Source organism: Typopeltis vanoorti, chromosome 18, assembly GCF_054136105.1.
Source record: "Typopeltis vanoorti isolate ZY-2024b chromosome 18, IOZ_Tvanoo_1.0, whole genome shotgun sequence".
NCBI classification, from domain to species: domain Eukaryota; kingdom Metazoa; phylum Arthropoda; class Arachnida; order Uropygi; family Thelyphonidae; genus Typopeltis; species Typopeltis vanoorti.
In genome coordinates, this window is record NC_143566.1 from 110,406,772 (window position 1) to 110,433,196 (window position 26,425).

The 26,425-nt window shown below is 35.5% G+C and overlaps 1 protein-coding gene across 1 annotated transcript in view; it reads left to right on the forward strand.

The window, feature by feature from the left end:
• LOC150097068 (uncharacterized) overlaps positions 1 to 26,425 on the forward strand; it is a 221,768-nt gene that overhangs the window by 194,154 nt on the left and 1,189 nt on the right. Inside the window, exons 14-15 of the mRNA XM_090408117.1 lie at positions 7,455 to 7,735; positions 21,320 to 21,476. Coding sequence (XP_090264243.1) covers positions 7,455 to 7,735; positions 21,320 to 21,476 — 438 coding nt within the window. The remainder of the gene's footprint in view (positions 1 to 7,454; positions 7,736 to 21,319; positions 21,477 to 26,425) is intronic.

Below are 26,425 nucleotides of genomic sequence, written 5' to 3' on the forward strand. Positions count from 1 at the left end.
TGGCATTTATATATAGAAACTGGCAACATCACTTTAGTTCATCACCTGCCATTACTTCCTGAATTGACTACCCTATTCAATATTTTTGCTTGAGAGACTAGTTTCCACACTTGGTCATTCTCACACTCACTCACTTCGTGGGCACCTTCACACAGACTCACTTGCTTCCACTCTAATTGCTTAAGTTTTCGTAAATTTGCAATTCAGCATGCTCAGTGAACAAATTTCTCTCCAGAAACCTAACACCAAAACCATTTAGATGTAGTCCATTGGCATTGTACAAATCCTTATATCCATCAAACACAGACCACAGATCAACAAATCCTACATCATTCCTTTTGCACAATCTACATAATGCCCATCCTCATCAGTTTGCCTCTGTCATAGCATGGTAGGAGACTTACAGTCTTCACCTTCTCATTCTTCAGTTTTGCCTCTTCTAACAACTCCTTTACATTCTCTCTCATAGAATACTTCTCGCCTATCAAATCATTTGTACCAACCAAGACAATCATCCTTCGACTTGCCTTTTTTTTTTTTCATCTGGATGGCATGGCTAATATTGTGAATTTTTGCACCCAAGGAAACAGGATTTTGTCACACTTTTGTTAAATACTCCCCTGATCATTGAGTCTCCATACATAATTTTCTCCTTAATTTGTTTTCCTTGTATGTTCAGTTGGTCTTTATTATACCTTCAGACCACCTGCTAATCTCTTGCCACTTCTGCAAATTTTCAATTTTGCTCTTTACCCTATGAAGGATAACATTTAAACGTGCTATTTCTTTATTAATGTCCATTTCATTCAACTCTATTTCCACAGCCTCACATTCGACATTAATAACATCATTTGCCATCTCACCTTTGGCATTTGCTGCAGTCTCGTCACTTAACAGACACTCAATTTTGAAACACTTAATACATACTCCTCTCTCTCTCTCCAATTTCAATTTCTTTCCACATATTCTTTAATTTTCTCAGCAAATACATTTCACACATACTGTGCTGAATAAAAATTGTTCATCACATTGGTGCCATGCTGAAGATATTACAATAAAAATGTTATAAATACTCTTAAAACATGAAAATCTATACATTACTTTTGTGATAAAAAACACAATAAAAATCACCAATTTTACACGAATGCTAAATTACATGATCACTCGCAAGATAACCTCAAAACAGATCCATTATAATACCATGAATTTTCAAAACCCAATCTATATTTAGCTTGAAACCTGGCTTATTTGCTATTAAGTGATTTTTCTTAACCTTTTCTCAAGTACTCTGCATACTTGAAAACACTTTCTGAACTACTCAGTGGGAAGATTCCTCTAATAATTATCAGTTTTGTTTTCCTTTTTTGTTGACTGGCACAATAAAAAGCTGCATTTCCATTATCTGAGCTGTGATCTTCTGATTGAGATTTCATGATTGTGATGCAACTTTCATAGCAATGTCTTGGTGTTTCACAATTGTTTCCACAACTACATAGTTATAGAAACAATTTTGGGGATGGATAAAAAGCAAGATAATTCAGAAAAGTCATGCTATTGCAGTCTTAAAACATTTTCTATGTCTTGAGCAAATTACTGCAGCCATAGATACATTTTTGGTGTCATGGGAATGTCAACAGATCTACTAGTTATCTATCTGAAATAGGCTAAGTTGCAAGCATGTGGAACTTTATACACTCCAGGATGCACAAATAGATGAAGCAGATTCTTTGGAGAATGGATGAAGATTGCTTGCTATTTTGGTGTATAATTAGAAGATGTTATGGAGATTACATTTGTGAAGAACTTTAGCTATCATTTCAGATGTATCCTGGATATAAGAGATGGGAATAGTTTTGTTAAGATCTTGTGTTAGATGCATGGGAGGAATTGGGGGAAGGATGTAATTTTTGTGTATTTTATATGAGTTGTAGGCATTGGCTAAAAAGAGGCATGATGAAGATAACTGAATTCTGTAACAAGAACTGAGTCATCAGAACAAATAGCACTAGCTCTATGTACTAGTATGTTGAGGATTCCATGCTGTTGTGATGGTGTAACTGCTTATGTAAGTACCTTTTATGTGTGTATAATTTCTATAAATAGAAAAGAATAATAAACTATCTGGGAGAAGCATACTTGTTAGTGAAATATTTTTTTAGATGTTGTCTTTTAAATACACCACAAATGTAATAATGTATTTATGTTATGTGGCCAACACATGCATAGCACAGGCAGTTTAACAGCATGTATTGAACAGTGTCAAATGCTTAGTTTTCTAGATGTACTATGTTCAAATTATTACAATACTGACATACACATAGGACAACCCATATAACATACACAAAATATTACTTCTCCAATTTCTCCCATATACGAGCTCATTACAAAACTATTTCCATTCCTTATATCTGGGTACATCTGAAAAGATAGCGAAAGTTCTTCATAAATATAATCTCCATACCACCTTCAAACTATACATCCAACTAACAAGCAACTTTCATCCATTCTCCAAAGAACCATCATCATATACCTGCACATCAGTGAGTGTATAAAGTTCCATGTGCTTGTAGCTCAGCCTACCTTGAATAGACTGGTGGATCTATTAATATCTACCTTGAAGAACATGGCAAATCAGGACTAGCAAATCATGCTCTGGTCGAAACTAGTCTGGGTAGTGGCCCTTCCCATAATGCATAGCATGATATACATCCGAAAGCATGTATGCTTTGTATTATGGGATACTAAGGCAATTAATGTGGCCATTAGCCTTCATATACAAGTAACCTAGTCATGCAGATGTTTCGTGTGCAAACTTTTTGCAAACGTGTTTAATCCTCTGGTGCAAAGGATTAAACAAGAATACAATTTCTTGGCATTTTTAATTTAATTTACAACAAAGTGAGAAAAAAAAAACTTTCAACAGTGATCAACCATGCTTCAGAAAAATCATTACAGGTCTAAAAGACTATTTTTTTTTTTAAATAAGCACCAGCCATGAAACACTTCCCTTACCTGAATAAGCAGGGTTGTATCAATTTGCCAAAGTTATTATTATGTCATCAGACCTTCATTCAAAGACGCATTGTGTGAGGTCGCTATGTCACACACACACACACACACACACAGCTCATAATACTCTGCCTTAAATACACTGACATTCTCCGCATTCACCATATTTAGTCTTTTTAAGACCTCATCTAGCCTGACCTTTTTGAATTATATCTTTTTTTTTTATTCAGCTCAGAGGATGCCTTGATAGGACTTTAGTTCCCTTACAGTCAAGTACAATTTAAATTGTTTCCAGAGCTACCTGGTTAAGTACTTGTGTTTTTATAACAATTGTATATTGTACTCTGAAAATGCTGGGTAAAAAAGTCAGAAATATTAAATTATTTTGTTCCTCTGGTTCCATGAAGTAACCGCGCGGTTAGTCTAGTGGCTTTGCGCTTCGCAACCATATGCCTGGGGAAGGAGTGTCCCAGGTTCGATTCCCGTGTAGACGTGAGGAATTTGAGGATCTTCCTCAGCACAGCCAAGTTAGCCGGTCTTGGGTGCGGTCAGTAGGGTTTTTTCCACCAGTTTATCTGGCGTTTTTCATCCCGCAAACAGACAAACCGGCCCCATGAACATACGCCTCTACAGTCAAAAATATATCCCCCCCCCCACCACCAGCGGCAGACCAGGCGACGGGTCGGTTGGGAGTAGTACTAACAAGAAGTCGCATCTAAAGTAACACGCGGACTCTGCACGGGAAGCGGGAATAACGCGTAGTAGAAGAAGAAGGTTCCATGAAGTATGCTACGAATAATCGCCAACACCTAAGCCTTTTAGTATGATTGTATGATGCAACTACAATAAGATTTTTTCTTCATGTTGCTTGTCAGGTTTATTATCATCAATTGCAGCTACTTTTCCACCTTTAAGCTTTACTACTTCAATACTGAAATATTGCTTTTTTTTTGATCCTTTAATTTTTCAAATACTTGAAATACCAAGAATGTCATTACCTCTGAATGTTATATTCCTTTATCATCTTTGGTTTATTCTGGGATAAAGCTTCCATTTTTAATTTTTAATAACCTAAAAAATACTTTTTCACCTTCATGACTTCATTTTTTTTTTTTTTCAGTCTTTCCACAACTTTGAATATGCACTTTACATATGCAACATATCTGACTTTGATTCCGTTTAAAACTTCCTTAGACATTTTGGATATCTTATTCTTTAAATGACGTATAAAAGTGATCCTGATATACTGATTTTGGAGGCATTAAAGCAAGGGAAGGTTATAGTCATTATTAAATACGTTATTATGAAATGAATGTTTAAAAATCAAAATAATTTGAAAACTTTAGATTACAGTATAAAACTATTAGAAATCTTTAGTTTATTGGTGAAGAAGGAGTCTAGAGCGATTCACTTTGGCAATGTAAAGCTATTGAATGAAAGGATATTAAAAATTCATTATCCTTTCATAGCTAGATGTTGAAAGTTTTTTCACTTGGTCATACTGTAAATTAAAGATGCCAAGAAGTTATATCCTTGGTTTAATCCTTTATCCAAATTAAAGTTTGTGCATGAAGTATCTTCACGACTGGGATACTTGTATGTAGAGACTAATGATTTCACATCAATTGCCTTAGTATCACATAATGCAAAGCACACACACACCCTCTTTTGGATGTGTATAAATGCTATGTATTATAGGAAGGGCTACTACTGCCAAGACCAGTTTCAACCATTAATGAGGTATGTTAAAGTGTGGGGATACCTCTACATAAACTCTGGGTGATCTACAAGATCACTCCAGGAAAGAAACTTGGCAGTGGCTCCACCCAGTGACAGCAAAAAACCTGCTACTGAGTTGAATCTACCTACTCCCCAGGAAGCAAGCAAACCCAAAAACAAACATAAAATATCATCAGTGGGAGCCAGACCCAGAAGAGATACCAATACTAAAGTAATGCAGAATTCATATATTTTTTTTCCCATATACAAGTAGAGAAAAGGTGTATCAACTTATTGTTAAAATACTCTGGATCAGAGATAGATGTTGAAATTTTTTTTCACATGGTTATGCTATAAATTAAAGATGCCCAGAAATTATATTCTTGGTTTAATCCTTTATTCCAAGTGTAAGTATGTGAAGTATGTTCACAATGGAGCTACGTGTATATAGATATATCTTCTGCATTACTTCAACCTTGGTATCTCTTCTGGGTAGTGGCTCTTCCCATAATGCTAGCATTATGCATGTCCAAAAGGGAATGTGCTTTGCATTATGGAATATTAAAGCAATTGATGTGAAGTTATTAGTCTCTATGTACAAGTAGTCCAGCCATGATGTTACTTCATATGAAAATTTTGTTTGCTTACACTTGGATAAAGGATTAAACCAAAAATATAATTTCTTGGCATCTTTAATTTGTATTTCATTCAGAGATTTCAAAACTTAAAGGTGTTGAAACTGACCAGTAAGCTGGTTGGTTTCAAACTGATGAGAATACCTTTCTTCAGAGTTTTCTTGAGCACTATTTAAAAGAGATGAGCTCTGCTCAGGAGCCAACAGGTTCACCTTTTATTAGTGCTTTTGTTTGAGGTTTCACATTTCGAATTGTTTGTCCCAATCAGTGCCCAGGCAGGAACTTTATGAGGGTAAAATATTTTTGTCATGGTTCTACAAAGAGGGTTTTTCCCTTCATAAGGTTTCTACCTGATTGCTGATCAGGACCAACAGTTCTAAATGTGAAACCTCAAATAAAAGCACTAATAAAAGGTTGAACCTGTTGGCTCTTGAGCAGAATTCATGTCTTTTAAGCGGTGCAATACCAAGGAAACTTCTTAGTCAAAGGTCACTTACCAGAGAGTTTATGTACTCTCTTAAACTCTCTTTTCAAAATATTTGACTAAGAAAGAATAATGGATTTTTAATATCTTTTCATTCAATAGGTTTTACTAGTTTTATTTTATTTTATTTTTATTATTTTAGTCATGAATTGAACAAAATGATATTCAGGGATTTAAAAGAAAAGATAAACTAATACGAGTAGTTAAAATACCTAGTCTCTTAATCTAGATAATCCTCAGCAAATGTATCAGCATAGCAAAAGATGTACTGTAAAATCGTTAGTATAATTCACATTTGTTTAGAATATGCATGCCTGATTTAGACCCAAAGTTGAAAGGAAAATTGAAGTTCATGCGAACAATATGCATCCAATAGTGCCATTCTACAAAATATTCTCTTCCAGAGAGTCCAAAGACTCATCGAGGGCGGGCACCAACTCTTCAACTCTCTCTCCACCACTTAATCCACCAACTACACTGAACTGCAACCACACCAACATCATCTACCACCCATTACCACCACTAGTATTTTCACAGACAATCACAAACATCTATGCCCATGGGATTCGAACTCAGCCTTTTGGCTGGAGAGTGGATATGCTAACCACTCTGCCAACTAGGCCGGCATATAATTTTAATTATTTTCTTCAGTAAATTAGATCTTTATATTGGTCAAATGTTGTCAGAGTAAGCATAAGAAATGTCTTAATTATTGCTAACAAATTGTGCAAGGTCATTTTCACCATTGCTGGTGCTAGAAAGAACCTCTTACATTACTGCTGTATCAGTTTCATTATTGTTACCATCATAATATGCATTGTTGTCATAATTTCTTCTTCTTCAGCTGTGAACTGTCTATTCTCTCAAAGAACATCATCTTCACTACTTCAAGTGCATTGGAAATGCATCACTTATGCTAAATGATAGTGGATCTAGTTCATTTCATTCCATGTCATCCATTCAACAACATTGGTGAGTGTAGGTTGATGCATGCTTCTGCCAACTATAATTGTATTTACTACTGCTTATCCACAAATTCCATTTTCTATGGGTATCATCATTCATCAGCTCATTTGCAGTAATTACATCCTAATCTAATTACTGCAGTAGACAAGTCATTCTGTCTGAAACGATAACAAAGTCACATTTGATTAGATGGAAGGCATCCAATGGCAGTGAAAAGATTCAAGCACTAGCATTGATGGATGTTGCAATATACCCCCTCTCCCTGAACATTTTGATCAGAAACTGTTTTCTCTTTCCCTCTTAATGCATCGTGTATTTGGCACGATGTGAAGTGACAAGCACACATCCATCTCTTTTTTAATGTTCGTGGCCATAATTCTTTTAAATTCTTGCTGCTAAATTTCAAAGAAATATGTCAGAAAGACTCGTTCTTAAAATTTACAAATAATTTATAAAAAAAAATTCTTCTTTATAAATTATTACAGAAGCTGGCAATACGATGGAGGTACATCACTATTACAAGCTATACAATTAAAAAAATATTGGCGGCTGTATTATGTGTTTGTGTTATTTTTCAATTCTGAAACTGTTAGCATTCTTAAAGAATGTTTCAAAGGATTAAAGGATATTTTCTTTGGCAGTTGCTGGGTGCCAATCATCGAGTGATAGGTCGTCTTGGGCGCCGCTCCTACAGATGTCCTTACTGCAATAGAGTCTTCCATCGTTCAAGTACAGATCTTCAAAAACACATGTGGATCCATGAAGGAGTAAAGCCATACAGATGTGAAGTGTGTTCACATACATGTCGTAGTAGAAACAATTTAAATGTCCACATGCTAAGGCACACCGCTGATAAACCTCATTTATGTGAAGAATGTGGAAAGTCGTATAAGTCCAAAACAGCACTCAGAAGTCACACTAGGTAAGCTTTATGATCTCATAAAAAAAAAAAAAAAAAAAATGACTATTGTATTGATATGATTCTTCATAATTAGGGGTGCTATTGTTACTGAAGTTATGGTATTTCTAGAATTTCAAAGGGAATTTTTACATTGTCAGCAGTAAAAAAAAAAAAGTCCACTAAGCATCTTCTTTTAACCTACACCCAATTCCTTCTTCCTGAGTACTTAGCTCACTTTTTTTTTTTTTCGTATGAGTTGTTCAATTTTTTAAGAGATTTATTTAAGAGAGCATACACACACATCTTAAATGTGTGTGTGTATGTGTATGCACATGTACACATCTCTTGGTTGTAATAGTTATTTGAATCCTATCAACTGTGAGTGGTATTAAATTTCTGTACCAAAAATGAAGTGCACTGTGCTAATGATAATCCTCTCCTTTCTCTTATTTCAAAAAGTCTTACATAAAAAATGTATAATATATATATCTTCTTCTTCTTTTTCCTTCCCTACTCTTTTACCTTGCAGTGTCGAGGATTTTCTATTCACTTACCTGCTACTTTAGACTACTTATCCTTACTTTAAACTAGTCATGGCTTAAATATAAATCATATAACTTCTATCTTATGCAGGTTTGAATTTTTTAGGATAGTGCATTGACAGAATCAGTTCAATGTGTTGTTCACAACCCACTTAATTAAGTCAAAAGGAATTATTTACAGAATGATTCACATATATACACAATGTCATTACAATACTCTTGCTAGTCTCAATTTCTTCTAAGCTAATTTACAATCTAGCATAGTATTAGCTGAATATAAGGCATACCTTGTTTATGCCTAGTTCAACATCAATATACATTATGCATTAACATAGACACTTGATGTACAATTCTTCTTCAGCACACAGTCTTTCTCATTAACCTTTTATTCACACGTAAGTCTTATTCTTGTCTTTCTTTACGCTTGCTGACTCATTCCTGTTTTCCTGCTAAACTTCTTCCTTGTCGGGGTTATTGACTATGCCTTGCTTTATAGGATCCTTAACATGGCAGTGATGTACAGCTCCTTCCTTTTGAGACAATCGACACAATATTTCTCGCGTGGCGATGGACCCATGTAGAAGACTCGGAACCCAAGGCGTTTCTCTTTAGATTTCCAACAGCATGCATGACAGTGGACTCAGGTAAGAGAAGGCTTAGGAAATCCCAAGACAAAATTTCTTCCCGGTGACTTGCCTTATATAAGCATGGACTCCGTTGTGTGCATGCAAATATCTCTTGAAAATAGTCACGCATTGACCTTCAAACATGCTGACGTCATTCTTCGTGTGTGTCTTTGGAATTCTCTATCCATGGCAATTGTCACGTATCGGCCTTTGGACATGATGACGTCATCTTTTCGTGTGTCTTTGGAAATTTCCATCTATTGCAATTCTCAGAATTCTTCACTAATCTTAGCATTAGTCTTACTGATTTAACATTACTTAATAGTCTTACATGATATGTCATGTGCCAGATTATTTTAACAAAGGTTCAATAGTTACGAAGTCACATATCATGAGAGATTTTACAGACTGGCTTCAGCATCAAACGTTTCATTAAATAAAGTTATTCTAATGTGCTTATCATAAAATAAAATTTGGTTCATTTGAATGCATTAGCACTTCTAATGAAAGTTTAAGGAAACATCTCTCTTGTTCGTGAGAACTTTGATCATCTTTTTTGTTCTTACTCTTTAAAGAATTTATTGAGGGCTATTAATAAAAATTGCAAGTTCTCGCACCTGACCTATCTTCTCTTATGAAATTCATCCTTCACCATGTTACAACCTTCAGAACAATTAAAATTAACCAAAAGTTTGAACAGAGCCGGTTCCAAGGTGCAGATGTATAGTTTCCTGCTGAGAAAAAGGCACCATCTATAAAAGATACCTCCACACAAAACTAACTAAATAAATAAATAAATAAAAATAAAATAAAAAATCCGTACCCTTCATAAGAAAGAGGAGAGTTCAATCCCCAAATCAGAAATACAAAATTCAAACAATTCAGTGTTGTTTTTAAAAAGTCATGGGAGACACTCGCAGTTTTAGTTGCCGTTTTCTCTATAGTTTATAATGTCAACCAATCATCTTCACTTTTTTCCTTCCATTTATCTCCTTTTAAAGTTTACAAATTGGTATTATTTTTCTTTCTATATGAAATACTACTTAAAAAAAAAACAAAAAACATTAGAAACTCAGCTTGCCTTACTTTCTCCCTAACAGCTCTATCATAACATAACAGTTAGTAATTTTCACACATTTTTCTTTCTATATGAAAGATTTCATACAGAATTATGGAGTAAGTGAGAAGCACCATGTTCTTCTCACTTACTCCAGCATGCATCATACTTCTAATTTCTGTTTCAAACATGAAGCAAGAGCAATGAGCAACCATTATGTGCTATCATCATGATGCTTTACTTGAAAATAGGAGTGTATACATTTTGAGTAAAACAAGTAAGTTTCTTATATTATTATTATTATTACGGGCAACTCCAAGGAGTCCTTAGACTCATCGAGGGAGGCCCTAACATCCTATCAAGAACAACTATTCGACATTCACACAGTATCTGTCATACCTCGCCTTGAACACATTCACAGTCATGGCACCCGCAACAGACTCTGGCAGCTTATTCCACTCATTCACCACTCTCCAAGTAAAAAACCTAGCTCTAACACCCTTGCTAACCACACTCTTGCCCAGCTTCCATGTATGGCCCCTAGTCCTCTCACCACCAGTCCTATTCTTAAAAATATCTTCTGAATTAATCTTATAGAAATCCTTCAGTAATTTGAATGTCTCAATCATATCACCCCTTTTCTGCCTATCAACCAATTTCTGCAACCCACAAATCTTCAACCTATTTTCATAATTTTCATTCCAACCTGCTATCATCTTGGTCACTCGTCTCTGGATCCTCTCCACCTCCTCCCCATCAAGAAGAAACCCTGGTGCCCAAATCTGGGCACAGTAGTCTAGATGGGGTCTTATCAAGGCTCAATACAGAGGAACAATAACCTGTTTGTCTCTGCTTGTTAAAGTATTTTTCAGCAACCAAGTGATTTGATGAGCTGATTTAGCCATTTTTGCGATGTGCTCCCTATACTTCAACTCCCTATCCACCAACACTCCGAAATCCCTGGCCTCATCAATCTCCTGGAGTACGGTTCCACCAATGTGGTATACTGCTGCTAATCTTTTCACCCCAAAATGCATAACCTTACACTTTGCCACATTAAATTGACATCCATTCTCCTTAGCCCAGTCCTCCAAACTATCCAAATCATCTCGCAAAATTTTGACATCCTATGCACTCACTATTGCTCCAACTTTGCATCATCAGCAAACAAATGAACACTTCCTCTCAGATCCTTTCCTATATCTTTAATGAACAAATTGAAAAGTAGTGGTCCAAGAACAGAACCCTGCAGCACACCACTAGTCACAGACCATCTTTTGGACTCTACTCCTGAATAAACCACTCTCTGATACCTCTCCATCAACCACCCTCCTATCCATCTCATCAATCCTATATCCATCCCCATATGCTGCAGTTTACTGATTAGAATTCCATGTGGTATCCTGTCAAAGGCCTTAGCAAGGTCCAGTAGAATCACTGTAAACCCATTACCCTTATCCAGTTCATCCGTCACTGTGTTATAAAATGTGAGAAAGTTACTGAAGCATGATCTACCCTTCACAAAACCATGCTGTCCTCCATACAGTATCCCATTTTCATCTATCCAATCCTGTATTTTTCTCTTGACTATTTTCTCCAAGACCTTGACAATGATTCCTGATATGTTGATCAGTTGGTAATTTACAACAGCAGTCTTGGAGCCTCCTTTATGCAATGGAACTATTTTCCCCTCTTTCCACCTCTCGGGACTAACCCAGACCCGAGACTCAAATTAAACAAAATGGTCAAGGGCACTGACAATTCTTTAGCCGCTTTGCATATGACACAAACTGGTATACCATCCAATCTCACAGATGTATTGACATTGAGGTTTTGTAATAGACTGTTCACCTCCACTTCATTCACCACAATTCCCACAATATCAGAAACATTAAATTACAGTTCTTATTTCTGATAAACTTCCAATTAAGTGAATCTCTCATTATATTCATTTCATTCAATATTAATGTTATATGTAAATGCAATAATAACAATACAGAATTATATTATTTTAAAAGGTACTTAATTGTGCTTTTCTCACAGTATAATTATTAACAAAAGGAACTAGTAATTGTAAATGCAAAAATTAAAATTTGCACCACTTAATGAAATACTGTAGGATATCTGTAACACATACAGGCAATCTGCTTTCCAGTAGTTTGTTAAAGCAAACAATGTTTGTTATAACAGTGTTTTCTATAGTAAGTGTCAACTGTATATGGATAGTTTAATCCTATTATTTGTGCAGACTAATGTTTTTCTCCCAACACCTTATACATAAATACTTTTGTTTTCCAATTTACCTTTAGTGAATAAAAAATGATGATTCAATATTTGATGTCAAATTCATTTCATCGTTCACTATGGCACTTTCTTTTCGACTTATGAATGGTGTTGAGTTTGCTTCAGCAAACTAGTTTACTCTCTTGGTCTTCCATAAAAATATGAAAATTATTTATTTTTGTTTAAGCAGTGTTTTATATTTCATTATTTGCTATACTGATCTTTAATTATACTGAGAATCGAAAAGTTATATACCTTTTTCTGCCTGGTTGGCTGAGTGCTTCCACTCTCCAGTCTATAGGCTGTGGGTTCAATTCTCACTGTGATGTGGATGTTTGTGAATTGCTGTGTCACCTTTTCTTAATAACTTTGATATCTATGCTCGCTACGTTTATTCACCCCTTGGTGTCATGTGGTACTATCTAAGTACAAAGGGAATTAATTGCCTTGGGGTAGAGCCACAATTCAAATGCAACAAAGTTTCTGAGGTTGTTCTTCTCATAAAATCCTAAGACATTTATTTGTTATCGCTGCACCACTTAGGACAATTAGTTTAAAAGAGAAAATCTTAAACAAGAAGTGAATAATACCCAGCTGTACCTCAGTGACTAACAACCATGCAATCGTGACCATAGACATACTACTCAAATCTCCCGCTTAGGTTCGCATATTTAGCAAGTGGTGCTTCGGATAGTACTAACAAACAACTGAATCAGAGTAAGCAAAAGATTTATATAACATACTAACATATATACAGTTCATGGAAGTCTAGGAAAGATCATTTCTAAACTACAAATTTATGTGCTATCATAATTATCAAATACGAACAATAAATTCTCATAACTCACATAGGATTAACAATAGAGCTGTTCTGTATTACTTCACACATAAGATCCTCATAACTCTCTTAATTAAAACCTAGTAAACATACATTATCACCTTGTATTCACACATCCTATGGTTATCAGTCTTTAAATTACACTTGTCTACTTTCACAACTTATGATTTGCTGCAGTCCTAAATTTTATCTTTGTTAAGTCCTTAGATCTTGATTCACACTATTTAACAATAAAATTTCACGATACCGTATTATAGTTATCTCCTGTGCTTGTTCCTCTCTTTACTTGTCCTTGGACCCTCAAATTGATTTCTTCGTGCTGGGGTTAGTATCTGGGATTCCTCGATCATATGCAGACCCATTCGTTTCAGTCGGTCGTGCCTTCTTTTCAATAGGATTCTTGGGGCAAAGTCACTCTTTCGCATGTTGCCTTTTTACCTAGATTCTGAGGCCTCTTTGCAGACTACTCTTTTCTTCTGGAGTAATGTGATTCACCTCGGACCTTGCGACGCATAACCTTTCCCATGGATATGCGGCATCTTTCGTTTCCTTCTGCCGGGAATCAGGGTAGAGATTTCCCCTCGTACTCTGGAACAATTGTATATCATATAGCTGTGCTATAAGTTCTTCTTATCATATAGCTGTGCTATAAGTTCTTCTTAGCGTTTATCCTACTTTAAGGCAAGGTCCATTCATATGCACTGCTTCCTCCAACTTGCACAGTCTTGGACAATTCTACTGTTGACATTTGCTATGTGGATGTCTTTAGTTAGGTGATTAAGTCAACATGTCTTTGGTCGGCCTCTTGGTCTTTGGTTGTCGACAGTAAGCCTCGTGAGTGATTTTGCCACAGAGTTTTCAGTGCTACATAGCAGCTGGCCATACCATCTTAGGCATACCTCTTGCATCTTCTCTATTATTGGCATGATGCTGAGGATCATATATATATCAGTGTTTGGTATTCGGTTGAGCCTGGTGACTCCAAGTGTCCATCTCTGCATTCTCATTTCCATGGTATGGAGGATTTGCTTGTGTTTCTTGGTTGTTGGCCAGCATTCTACTCTGTACATGGCTACTGCTCTGATGACTGTTCTGTAGATTTTTGATTTTAAGTATAGTAGAATCTTCTTATCACAAAGTATTCCAGTGACGTGTTGCCACTCATCCAGGCAGCATTGGCTTAGGCTTCAGCCAGTGTTGTTGTTGTATTGCCATTTGACTGATGCTAGATCCTAGGTATCTGAACTGGGTATATATATTCAACTCCATGCCATTGGTTTGGTCACCTCTTTGCATATATTCTGTCTTCTTGGTGTCTCTTTCCAAACTCATAATAGCGGGTTTTCCATTTCTGCACGAGATGCTGGGATTCATTTTGCAATGTATTACTAAGTATTACGCCATCAGCATATAATAGTGTCTAGGGATGTGGCTTCTGAATATCCTTGGTTAGTGTCGATACAAAGGATAAGAGCAGGGATGAGAGGATAGATCTGTGGTGAACTCCTACTTTTATTGGGAAGATGTCAGAGTTTCCTGCTGCACAGCATACTGAGCTGGTGACATTTTCATATAACATTTATATGCATTGTATGTAGGCTTTGGGTACATAGTGTGTTCTCAATGACATCCAGAGGGGGATTGTATGGTATATGGTCAAACGCCTTTTTGACCATATACCATACCATATACCATATTTGTATGTTTTTCTTCTTTTCTAGATGTTTCTCCAACTAGAGCCGAATGGCATGGATTGCATCTGTTGTTCCACAATTTTTAATGAATCCACACTAATTTGGTGAGATTACGACAATGGCTCTAAAGCATGCATTGAGTATCCGTTTGAAAATCTTCATTGTATGGCAAAGTAGTTGAATTGGTCTGTAGTTTGAGCAGTCACCAATGTCCCCCTTGCCTTTCCAGATGGGAACTGCTGTACTGGTTAGCCAGATTGACGGTATTTCATTTTTGTTTATGATTTTGTTAACAGCATTGTCAGCCATTGTGCTCCTTGTGGTCCAAGTAGCTTCCAGATTTCAGCTGGTATATCATCTGGGCTGATATTTGAAGCACTGCAGTATGTACTTCATTAATGCTGATAAGGGGCACAGGTCCAAGAACTTCTGTGACAGTTTGCAATGGTGGGTGTAGGAACTCTTGATTACTGATCTTATCAAAGTAGTTTTGCCAATGATGGTAATATATCTTTGGGTGTCTGCAGCATCTTTTCATTTTCATATTTGATGTTCATAATGTGCCCTAGGCCTTGTGCAGAACATTGACGTGCCTGGGCAATGTGGTATATTTGCTTCTTGCCTTCTGATGTATCCAGATGGTCATACATCTGTTTGTAGTGCTTAGCTTTGGCAGAGGCAACCTTTGCTTTTGTTACAGATTTTAGGTTTCAGTATCTTTCATAATCATCGGAGTTTCTTGTCTTTAGTCCAGGTCTTATAGGCTTTCTTTTCTCAGTTTCACAGTTTGTTGCATTTCATGGTTCCACCACCAGGTTTACTTGTCAATGAAATGTTGGCCAGGTTTTGTGATTCCTAATGCAGCTGAAGCACTGATCTTAACATGCTTGGCTAATGTGTTCCAGATATCATTTGTTGTTTGGTTAAAGTCTGTAGTCAGTGCTTCTTCTAGTGAAGTCTTCAGCTGGGTTTCATGTTTCATGTTCCTTTAATATCCATCATTTTATATGATTTGTCTTTATGGTTGGCCTTATACAGTGCTGGTGTAGACGGATCTGTATATCTAGTATTAACCCTGCAGAGGTCACGGATGATCTGACAAATACAAACAAATTGTTTAATATAAATATTCTTACATATATCCATTGTATAGCTTGGAGGTCATGAGTAGCTGCGCATGCATATATTATGAGTGATATTCCACACTATTTATGCTGTCAGTTTTGGTTTAACACGTGTTATGTAAAGGTATGTGATAGTTCATAGTAAATTGTATCTGAGAGATACCACGACATCCAACGTCAGTATGGTATTGATTTAGTTGTTTTTATTTTTTTATTTACCATTGAAAATGGCTGGAAAAATATATCATTTGGATAATCCATCAGATGAAGAGATTCAGCGATTTTGTTACTCGAGTCCGATGATGAGAATGATAGAGTTGAATGCAAAAGTGAAAGTGATATTTGATAGTAAATTGTATCTGAAAGATACTGCAAACTTCGATGTCAGTATAGTATTGGTTTAGTTGTTGTTTTTTCTTTGTTTCTTTGTTCAATAATTTCTAGATTGTAACAGAAAATAATTAAACCATCATATTATATTTGCAGTGTTTTTTTTTATTTATTTATTTATTTTTAAGTTTTATCGCATTTTTGCACATACTAGTAATGAACGTATCTCTCAGATACATGCAACCTATGCTGCAGTTTTTTCGACTACGACCTCCGTAGGGTTAATAAGTAGTGTTGGTAGTTATTCTCTGATGGGATGACTTTTTATGTCAGTTATCCATTTTAGATCATGCCGACAAACCAACCAATAATCAAATTGTGTGGCTCAACCTCCAAAAAGAGAGAAAAAAAGAGAACTGTAAAGTTCTCTTTTTGAAAAAAGTATTTGCGACTGCAAAGTCATGGGCTTCAGCATTTCATACTCTCTGGCCTTTGGCTTACAGTTACTGCAACACCATTTTGACCAGACTTTTGTCCAAAGTAGATTAGTTTATATCCTTCTCCAATGTCTCTAGATGTTGCACTGGCCCATCTTGTCTCTTGTATGCAGGCAATGTCAATCTTTCTGTTTTTAAAACAGTCAGCGAGCTCTTGGCTGTGGCCAGTTAGTGTGGCAATGTTGATTATTGCTAGTTGAATATTCTGGTTGTGTTTCAACTTGCTTCTTTAACTTGCCTCGCCCACTGGCAGGTAGCCCTAGCATTCTGTTCATATCATTCGGAAAATGATAGTACACATCGCTTAAGGGGAATGCTCTAGCACAGTGTTTCTCAACCTGTGGTCTGCGACGATGGGACAGGTGGTCCGCAGGCAGACTTAAATAAATTTTTTTTTTTTAATTATCCAAACAAAACAAATTAAAATTGAATAAGTAAGTAAAAATTATTGAAATCAAATGGAGCCTTAAAAAACCAACAAATAGGGTCAGAATGTTCAAAGGCAGAAGCAGTTAAACTGTATTGTTTTTCACTTCACCCCTCTTTTATTATTCGTCATTCTGCCACTAAATTTGTAGCTGCAGAATGATGAATAATAAAAGAGGGGTAAAGTGAGAAACAATATAGTTTTATTGCTTCCTCCTTCCCTTGCTGTTTTGTCAGATTTGAAGTGAACATGTGTTATCCGCATTGCAACCAATGGCTTGTTGTTTATTGATTTTTATTATTGAAGGTTTCCTTCCTTCAACCAAAGCTCAGAATATCTTGAGAAGTGCTAAGTGATACTTGGGCAAAGTGTGTCGTGAGTTAACCGTATTTATATATTTTTTGGAAATGTTTCTTTAATAATGGAAAAGTGGCTTAGAACTAGGACTTGGAAAAGAAGAGCAAATGAAACAGGTGATGCTAACCCTAATTGTGATACACGTGTTGTAACGGCAAGTAAATCTGATACTATTAAAGTAGAAGAAACAAGCAATTCAAAGAAAAAATACAGTAGGAAATATAACAGTTCATATTTGGAATTCGGGTTTACTTGGTGTGGAGATGAAAGTGAACAGACACCTCAATGTGTTTTTTTCTGTTATGGAGTGTTGTCGAATGAGTGCATGAAACCTGCGAAACTCCAATAACATTTAGAAACTAAACATTGTGATGTGAAAAATAAGCCAATTGAATTTTTTCAGCGAAACTATATCTTTCCCATGATTTAATCATGGGAAAGATATAGTTTCGGCCATGGATTCCATTAAAAGCAAGGCACTGGAAGCATCCTATCTCTTAAGTTTGCACATAGAGAAAACAGGGAAACCTCATTCTATAGGGGAAATTTTACTACTTCCATATAAAAGATGTGGTAAAAACGATGTTTGGCAACAAGTTACTAAAAGATGTTGATTTGATTCCTCTTTCAAATGATACTGTCGGTCACAGAATTAATGATATGGCAGGTGACGTAGAATCTCAGTTAATCGAAAGAGTTAAGAAGAGTCCTTATTATGCGTTACAAATAGACGAGACTACTGATGTTACAAATGATGCGCAGTTAATGTGCTACGTAAGATATGTGCATGATAACAACATTCATGATGATATTCTGTTTTGTAGAACTTTGTCATCCCGAACGCTGGAGAAGAAATATTTCACACTCTCAATAATTACATAATACACAAAGGGATCCAGTGGGAAAAATGTATAGGCTTCTGTTTGGATGGAGCTCGCGCTCTTACAGGCAGGCATAGTGGGGTTGTTTCTAAGGGCAAAGAAGTAGTTGTTTCATACATAGGGAAGTGTTAGCCTCCAATGGAATGCCACCAGAATTTAAAACTGTGCTATACAACGCTGTCAAGCTAGCTAATTTTATTAAAGCTCGACCATTAAATAACAGGTTATTTTCAGTATACTCGGCAATGAAATGGGCAGTGAATATACACAACTTTTGCTTCATTCTGAAATTCTCTGGCTTTCCACAGGCAAAGTACTAACAAGGTTATTTCAATTAAGGCACGAAGTTTTATTATTTGTAAATGAACGTAATTCTGATTTTGCATCACTCCTTGTTGATGAAGCATGGTTATCAACACTATCCTATCTTTCAGACATTTTTTCGAAATTAAATGAACTAAATCTCTCCCTTCAGAGAAATTTTTTAGCTGTTCTTGATGCCTGCGACAAAATAAAGGCATTCAAGAAAAAACTGGTTTTATGGATTAATTATGTAAAAGACAGACAATTTGCACCTTTTCCAACATTGGAAAATAATATTTTTGTTGATTCTGAGTTTCTGGAAGGGGTTTGTGACCACCTCAAAAATCTGAAATGGAATTTTGAAACATATTTTCCGAATAACTTTTATAAGAAATTTCTGTGGGTTCGGGATCCATTTCAGGCTTGCAGTCACGAGAACGACCTTTTGTTATCGAAAAAAGAACAGTTAATTGAGCTTTCAAGTGACAGTGGACTTAAATGCAATTCCGTGATCTTGGTTTGGCTAGAATTTTGGATCTCGCCTTCAGTGAGAAGTGAATTTCCCGAATTATCTGAAGAAGCATTGAAAATCGTCCTGCAGTTCTCTACAACCTATCTTTGTGAGAAAGGATTTTCATCGCTCCTTCAAATAAAAACAAAATACAGAAATCATCTTAGTGTGTGTGCCGATCTTCGACTGAAGTTGACCAATATTGAGCCAGATATCCAGCAACTCTGCAAGGGCCGAGAAGCTCAACCATTTCATTAAAAGTAAGTAGTAACATAATTATATCATCTTATTTATTTGTTTAATAAAAATTAAAACTTTGTTCAATGATGATGCACTTTTAATCGCTTGCTTCCAATTTAATTAATTATGTTGCCATATCTTTCAAAACATGCTTTTAGATTTATTATGTTATAAATGGCACAGTTTTCCGAAATGTTGGTAATTCCTACATAGGTTTTTTTAAAAAAATTACAAAAAGTCAAAATGACGTATAGGGAAATAAATTAAAAACATTGTTTATTTTTGAAGTAAAACTTTAATTTCAACATTCTAAGATGTTATTTTTCTTGCTTTTCTGTTCGCAAAATCGTCGATCACATTGTAGAAGTCTATTTCATCACTCAGTTGCTGTTTTATAGACAGTAAGGCAAGATTTCATAAACGTCAAAAAAGGTGCAGCCAGTGGCGGATCTCCCCCCCCCCCCTCCCTAGCTACACCTCTGCAACTTAGTGGTCCACAGAATTGTTTTAGGCATTTTACTGGTCCTTGGGCTTAGAAAGGTTGAGAAATTCTGCTCTAGCAGATTGTGGAAAATTAATTGTCATCAGTGCATAGTGATGCCACAAGAACTTTACTCCAGTCAGCTTATCGCAAGAGTCTGACCCTGAAGGAATGTTGGGATTTTTATGGAGCCAGGTTGTCAGCCTGACATCCAACCCTCCTCCTTTCTCATCCAGACTTGGACTTGCAATGGCAGAGTTATGGCTGTACTATAAGTATTATTCTTTTATTCATAATTCTAGATTTACAATTTTTAGTCAATTCCAGTTTCCTTTGCATGTTAGGCTCAATGGCTTGTCAGGGCCAAGTAACTCTTTGAAACTTGATTAATGTTCTGATGGGATGGTTAATCTTATTTACATTGTCTACTATATTTGTAAATCACGTTCTTCTGGTTGGTTTGTCTATTTGGTGGGATGAAAACCCCAAGTTTCTGGGAGTAAAAAATCCTGCCACTTCCGTATGAGACTGCCTAACTCACCTTCAGCTGAAAAGCTCTGATAAAGGGTGTTCACACCTAAATGAGATTTAAACCCAGATTTTTCCAACCAAACAGCACCACTGAAATTGAGTGAGCTATGGATGCTCCTCAATTTTGCCATATTTTCTATTAAATGTACTTTCTGTGTCTTCCTTGTGTGTGTTGTCAAAGCATAGAGCAACATAACTATATCATATCTATGCAAATACTTTTGCCTTAGCTTGGATAAAAACAAGGATGTGTATCCTGTCCGGTCCTGTTTAAATGAAGTACAGGTTAAAGAAATATCACAGAAGCATAATCAAAGTATTTTTTTTTTCTTCTTTTTTTTCCATAATGATACAGATAAATCTGTTGGCATCAGATAAGATGATAATCTGATTCCATCAGATTTATCTGATGGTAATCTAGGCTGTCACACAATTTCGGCTTTGCCTAACTGCAGGAGCCCTGTTGGGTAACACTGTTGTGTCAGCATCACATGTTCATCAGCTATTGAATGGTCATATAGTTTATCTACTCATAGTATGTGTTGTTTTCATTATGCATGTGCCTTTATGATGAAGTTACTCTAATTGCAGACTTACACCTTCTCTCAATACTGTAACATGTACATTGTCCATAATGCATTGCTTATCTTACTCTAATAAATTATTCGTGTTTAACTTCATTACTGAGGATTTTCTTCTATCTTTTATTATTATGGAAGTAGTGATTATCTGATAAGCATTTCTGGTAAGCAATGGTAAGTATTTGACCATGATCTTTATGTTTTGGGATATTTGCCTAAATATAGGTGTTTCCATTTTGTATTGCATTATGTTATGCTATGTCAGGGCATTATCTCACATTGATTGTTATTTTCCTTAACAGAACACATATACAGGGTAGTCTTTATACTTGTGATCGATGTGACTATGCTGCATCTCAAAAATGTCATTTAAAAAGGCACATGGAGACCCATGAGTTAATACGTCGTTACATGTGTGAACACTGTGATTATTCTTCAAATACCCTTGGGTATATGAGGGTAAGTTGCATTTTAGTTAATTAGATACAGATTTGTAAGGAAAACTTCTATTTTGTTAGGATACCAGTAAAGGCAAACAATAAATGCATTTGAAGATTGCTAGAAATGTTTACATAGCTCAGTAAAAAAAAAGAAGAGCGTTAAGTGTTACTTATAATAATTTTAACAAATGAAGCAGAATACATAAATGTTTACAAAAATTTGAGCCATAAAAATAAATCCATGCTGATTTGAGAAAAAATAATTATCTGTAATTATCTGTCTATTTTTCCAAATTTTGGAAAACTCTTCTTCTAATAACAAACTTATGCACAATGTTTATCAGTAGCTAACTCCTAAACTTTGCATTCTGTATATATAAATGATACTTGTGGCTTTTTAAAAATTAAGATGCCACAAATAGCATTCATTTATGAAGATGGTAAAAACTGGAATTCTTGCAATCTTCATAATGTTTTCTTTGCTCTTACACAACTAATTAAGCCTTGTCATATTCTATGTCAGTTAAATCTTTAAAAAATGACATCCATTTTTTGAGTCATGGAATGAATTTTCACAAACTAGGAAAATATATAATAAGTATTTATTCATCATCATCACCATCAATTTCCTGATATGTATCCCCAAGGAGTGTTCCGGTCACTATGACAACACTACACGATTAAGTTTACATTATTATTAATTTCCTATCAATAATTTTCCTCCAAATCACTGTTACTTGTGAGCACTCCAATATTGTCGTATCTAATTTTATGCTTCTAAGGTTCTGTCCAAATCAGTTCACCTGGACCTTGATCTTCCTCTGGGTCTTGCCATCTAGTCAAACACCTGTTTTGTTAAACTTTCTTCACCCATTCTATTTAAGTGGCCATATCACCTTAGATTAGCTCTGCTTACACATTTTTGAATGCTGATAATGTGAAGCTCCATTCTAATATCCTTATTTTTAATATGATTCTGTCACTGATGCCATCGGTTCACTCCCCTAATTTTTCTCAGAACCCTCATATCTAGGTCTCTAGTCTTTGATGAAGTACTTTATTTCTAACCAAACTCAGATCCATAACTTAAAACTGGTTTAATTAGTGTTTTGTAGGCTGCTAGTTTGGTGTTTTGGCTAATTTCTCTCTTATTCCATATATATTTATTCAACTGGCTACCCAGAATACCAGGTTTGCTTATTCTGTTGTCTATTTTCAGATTTAACCTGCATTTTTCACTAAAAACTGTGCTGCCTAAATAGCTGAAATATTTTACTTGTTCTAAGAGATTGCCATTCAAAATGCAGCTCTACTTTTCTCTGCTCCTGCATAATTTCATAATTTTGGTCTTTTCGTTGCTGATTTTCATACCAAATTTGTTACAGCTGTTATTCAATTTAGTTAGTGAATCCTGGAGACTTGCACTAGATGTGTTTAGGAGTACAACATCATCTGCACAAAACAAAGAACTAAGTTTGACATGTCCAGTTCTAATATCAGGTCTAATCCCACTTTCTTTCATAATTTGATCCATATAGATTATGAATAAGATTGGAGATAATATGCATCCTTGTCTTACCCATGATCTTACATCAAAACATCTTCCTGTATTTCTTTAGATTCTATCTGCTGACTGACAACAATGACATACTCAATGAGGCTTTTCTTATTTCTTGTATCTTCTCTTCATGTGAACTTGTGCACATCTTTATGTTGAAACATGATATTAGTAATGACTAATCTGCTCCTGAGCAGAAGTCCAGTAAATACTTACCATTGTTATTAGCTTTGTCCTTTTCTCCAATTTTCTCAAAATGTTCCTAATATGCCTGGTGGGAGTAATTTCCTACTCTGCTGTTCAGATCTCTAACAAGGACCACTTTTCCACTTTCTTTATGTCAGCTGCCTGTTCTGATGACTCAAAAATTCCTTTATTTCTTCCTTAGAAGAATCTTCTGTGGGACCATAGGCACAAATAAGTTTCATTGTCCATGTCCCTTGAAGTTTGCCCACATACTCTACTTGAAACTACCTTCCAATCAAGAAGTTTCTCTTCATGTTTGGTGTTGAATGCTATCACTACTCCTTCCTTTCCTTGATCATTGTTGCCTGAAAATAACCTCCTATACTTATTATTTAGTAAAATCTCACCTGTTTTTGTCTTCTTTGTCTCATTAATGCTAATTATGTCCATGTGGTACTTTTCCAATTCTTCTGCAAGTTCGATTTCCTTTCCATTAATACTCTTTATACTGATGGTTTCTCATCTTCAGTTCTCCTAATGTTTGGTTTGGTTTTGTTCTTCTTCTTCTAGATGAGTTGTTCCAGTAACTGACTTTTCAGTGTTCGTCCTTTTTCCCTGATGAAAACAGCAGGAGTCTTGTTTAACCAAGCAATGCCCCAGCAGGCATAAAATATTATCATGTTGTACCATCATATGCATTTGTGGTTTAAGCCAATAGAGAGTACCATTTGGTTGTCTAAGTCCCAAATTGGCAGCCCATCCTTATTCATTCATTCAGTATCCAGTAGATGCCCTACTAACAGGGTGCACAACATGAAGGTGAGAATTGGACATTATGTCAGAAGCCCCAGTCAGCTCTCTGCATTCCTGAAAGGCAATGTTTTGACCCTTAAGCGATCCTACTAATTTTACTTATTCCATATAAATTTATTCAACTGACTCTTCATCACATTGCCTTTGCTTATTTTACTGTCTATTTTCTTATTTAATTTGCCATTTTTCCCTAAAACTGTTCCTAAATAGCCTAAATATTTCACTTGATTTACAGGTTCTCCATTGAAAAAGCAACCAAAGTTTCCTATGTAAAAAATTTAAGTACAGATCCACAAGGATCTGTACTTAAATTTGTATTTGTATAAAATGTACTTAAATAGTTGAGAAATGGGAACATAACAATATGCTCCCATTTCTCAACTATTTATCATTAAGTAAAAATCTCAACTTATCGACCTGTATTCGACCTGAACTGACCTTTTTTTTTTAATTGTCTTTTCTACAATTTTTCTTAGCCTCTTCTCATAAATCTTAACGTTTAGTAGAGAAATTTTTCCAATTCTTGCATTCAGGTTTATTTCCCTTTTCATAGATTTCCATCTATGTTAGAGTTCTACTCCAATCATCTGGAATTCAACCTTTTGACCAGGTCCTATGAATTCTGCAGTGTAGCAGTGCCAAACTTTTATACCTCAACATTGACCATTTCTGGTTGAATATCATTTATTCCAGCTGCCTTCCACATTTCATACTTTTGATAGCTTTTTGTACGTGAGATATTGATATACTCCTGTGTACATTCCTCTTGCATTTTTTCTACTACTTTTCTGCCATTGTTTATTTCATTTAATAGTCTTTTCATCATCATCATCATCATCGTGCGTATCAAGGATTTAGGCCTAGCATGGCCTGTTCCGGCCTTAGAAGTCATCGTTGAATCGTTTAAGAGGACGTCCTGGTTTTCTTTTTCCTAATGGCTTGTACTTTAAGGCTTGTTTTGGTAATCTTTCTGTTTTCATTCTTTGAACTCTTAATAGTCTTTTTAAAGTAAGTATTTATTTTATGAATTTTATGTATTTAAAATCACAAAAAAATAAATAATAATAGCTGCTCTCACACTGCATGATGAAACCACCCAGTGTGAAACAGTCACCTGGTTATTGGAAGCAGGTGATTGTAGTTTGAAAGTAATTCCATATTTGATCTCTAGACCCAGTTCCCAGATTATCTAATCCTTAGCTCACTTGCAGTACTAATGTACTTATAGATTTGCCCTTCATGGGAAGGATTGACATTAAAAATAAAAATAATAAGAATTAAAAAAATATATATATATATATATATATATATCCAACAATAAAGCTAAGAAGTACTTTAAGCTGTTCTAACAATAATCCTCCTCCCACAACACTATCAATCAAACCTAGAGTGTACTGTATCAGTTACACTTCAAACCTTTCTTACACTGGAGAATCAGGATGCTCATTATAACTGAGGAGACAGGAACATCAACACCATATCAGTTGCTCAAAACTATGACTTGTCTTGCCTTTTAGATGATATCCTGTGAATTTACCACAGAGTTAAGTGGAAAGATGCCCAACTCTTACACTGTTTGAAGATGTCATCATTATCATTAGTTTCTTGACATATAACCCTCAAGAGGTGTTCAGGATACTATGATAAACACTATTTGAAAAGTTCACATTATTTACTTCATATCAACAATTTTCCTTTTTCCTGCCATCCTGGCATCAACTAGTTTTGATCTTTATTAATCGAAACTGGTCTGGGTAGTGACCCTTCCCATAATGCATAGCATTATACTTGTCCATAAGGATGTGCTTTGCATTATGGGATACTAAGGCAAGTGATGTGAAGTCATTAGCCTCTATATACAAGTAGCTAGTTGTGAAGTTACTTCATGTGCAAACTTTGTTTGCTTACACTTGGATAAAGGATTAAACCAAGAATATAATTTCTTGGCATCTTTAATCAAGTGAAAAAAACCTTCCATACTTTTAACTTAGTAGAACCTTCTGTGGCCATATGTGGAAATAAGACTAATTATCTATTGATGTCTGCCCATATCACTCTACCTGAAATTGCCTTCCTCATGATAATGAAGTAAACAGAAAAAGTTCAAAAATTACCATCACATATTTTACCATGGGGTGGCCCACTTGGCACACCACATTTGGGATGAGATTCCTTGTTGCCTGTAAGAAAGTCACAGTCCAAAGTTTACCATCTGTAGTATGCATATCACTAGGTATCCACCTAGTTGCTGAATGAACAAGAATGGCCAGGTAGTTTGTGATTAGCTAACTAAATTGTATTCTATATTAATAAGATGAGATGACATACACTGTGTAATCAGATATCATGTCACCTGAGGATGTTACTCAGTTATACAGTACCCTTGTCTTTTTATCAGGAACCATAGCAGA